Here is a 2,099-nt window from a genome sequence, read left to right as displayed (position 1 = left end):
GATCACATTGCTTGTTTGTGTCTGAAATCAGATGTGAACTCAAGGAGGATGCTCTCTCCACTGTACCACCTGACTGCCCTAAGGTCTTCCTAACAATTAAATGGCCAAATATGGAGTGGACCAACCACATTGGGAGGTAGGGAATTCCCTAGAACTTCCTAAAATCTCCAAAGCAAACTATAAATAGATATGTGTGTATATCTAAGTATGTGCACATACATATAAAGAATTCATATACTCTGTTATTCGAGAAACAGGTCTTGTTTTGTTTGTTTGAAGCCCCAGGCCCTTCATGGGATACCATTCCTGGACAAACATCTGTTTCTGTAGCCTCAATGAAGTGAATTTCTGCTCAGATATCTCTTCAGGGCCTCGTGGATGTCTCTGTTCCTCAGGCTATAGATGATGGGATTGAACATAGGGGTCAGGATGGTGTAGAGCAGAGATAACACTTTGCGGAGAAACTGGGATGAATGGGCTGAGGGGGCAAGATATGTGGCGATTAGTGTCCCATAGAACATGGTGACTACGGTGAAGTGGGAGGAGCAGGTGGAGAAGGCCTTGTGGCGGCCAGCGTTGGAGGGGATCCTCAGGATGGTGGCGAGGATGCAGGAGTAGGAAGCTATGATCAGGAGAAAAGGGACCAATGTCACCGCAGAGGAGGTGGCAAAGGCCAGGGTCTCTGTCAAGGAGGTGTCTGTGCAGGAGAGCCGGACGAGGGGAGCGAAGTCGCAGAAGAAGTGATCGATCTCGTTGCGTCCACAGAAAGTCAGCCTGGACAGCAGGACGATGGAGAAGGCTGTGAGGAGGAAGCACCCGACCCAGGAGCCCGCGGCCAGCCCGAGGCAGACTTGGGCGTTCATGAGGACGGCGTAGTGAAGAGGCCGGCAAATAGCCAGGTAGCGATCGTAGGCCATGGCAGCCAGCAAGAGGCACTCTGTGGCTGCCAGGGACCCAAAGAAATAAAACTGCGTGAGGCAGCCAGCCACTGATATGACTCTCTGCCCAGCTAAGAGACTCTCCAGCATCTTTGGGACAATGTTCGAGGTGTACCCGATCTCCAGGAAGGAAAGGTTTACCAGGAAAAAGTACATGGGGATGTGAAGATGGTGGTCGAGCAGAACAAGGAGAACGATGAGCATATTCCCAGTGACAGTGAAGACATAGGCAGCCAAAAAGGTGGTGAAAAGGGCAAGGTTCAGCTGCCGAAGGGTTGAAAAGCCCAGGAGCACAAATTCCACAATGGCTGTCTGATTCTCCCAGGGAGGACGAGCCATGTCTGACTTATCTACAGAGGATTATAATGACAAAATGTGAGCTTGGCAACGACACTGAGCCTGAGAACCTTCACAGAATTTTCTCGTTTTAAATTCACTGAGGTCTTAGTCTAGATGGGAAGATTGCTTGTCTCATTGCCATGAGATAAGCACTCAGGTGAGAGTGAAGAGCTAGAAGGGGATGCAGGGGACAGAGTGCTGGGCCAAGAAGTCCTCAGTTCAAATCCGGCCTCAGATACTGACAAGCTGTGTCATCCCGGCCAAGTCATTTCACCTTTTTCTATGTCATTTTTCTCAATGGACAAGTGGGTTTAATAGCAGCACCTGACTTGCAGGGTTATTGTGATGACACAGTGAGATTACAATGGCAAAGTGCTTGTCACAGGGCCTGACACATAGTCGGTGCTTATTAAATATCGATTCCCTTCCATCTATGTGCAGGGTGCTTGCGCAAGGCCCTCAGACTGAAGCAGGGGAAGTGCTCTTTCTGGCTCCTGATTTTAGATCTTTCATGTATTGCTTTTACTTTCAAAGCTTAACATAGAAATTCAATTAATAGACATTTATTAAACTCATACTTTGTGCAAGGCAGTGGAGATAACAGTGACAAAAAAGGAAATGTCCTCTGTCAGTGGAACACAACATGAATAAGTATAAGTAAATATTGATAAGTCAATAGAAGGTAATTTAACAACTAAAGGGATCAGGAAAGGTTCATAGAAGAGCTAGAACTTCAGAGGAGACTTTGAAAGGATTCTGCAAAATGGGGATAAGAAGGCACATATACCAGGCACAGAAGGTTGCTTTTGAAACTGCATGGAA

At 47.3% G+C, this 2,099-nt stretch overlaps 1 protein-coding gene across 1 annotated transcript; it reads right to left on the bottom strand.

The window, feature by feature from the left end:
- LOC100914214 (olfactory receptor 11A1-like) lies at positions 1 to 1,284 on the bottom strand. The gene has a single exon (XM_003769771.2). The coding sequence runs from the start codon at positions 1,275 to 1,277 to the stop codon at positions 333 to 335; it is 945 nt and encodes a 314-aa protein (XP_003769819.1). The 5' UTR covers positions 1,278 to 1,284; the 3' UTR covers positions 1 to 332.
- Between the last annotated feature and the right edge of the window lie 815 nt (positions 1,285 to 2,099).

The sequence above is a fragment of the Sarcophilus harrisii genome, chromosome 4, assembly GCF_902635505.1.
Source record: "Sarcophilus harrisii chromosome 4, mSarHar1.11, whole genome shotgun sequence".
NCBI lineage: Eukaryota > Metazoa > Chordata > Mammalia > Dasyuromorphia > Dasyuridae > Sarcophilus > Sarcophilus harrisii.
The sequence above is the reverse complement of the archived record's forward strand: the minus strand, read 5'-3'. Positions and strand labels throughout refer to the sequence as shown.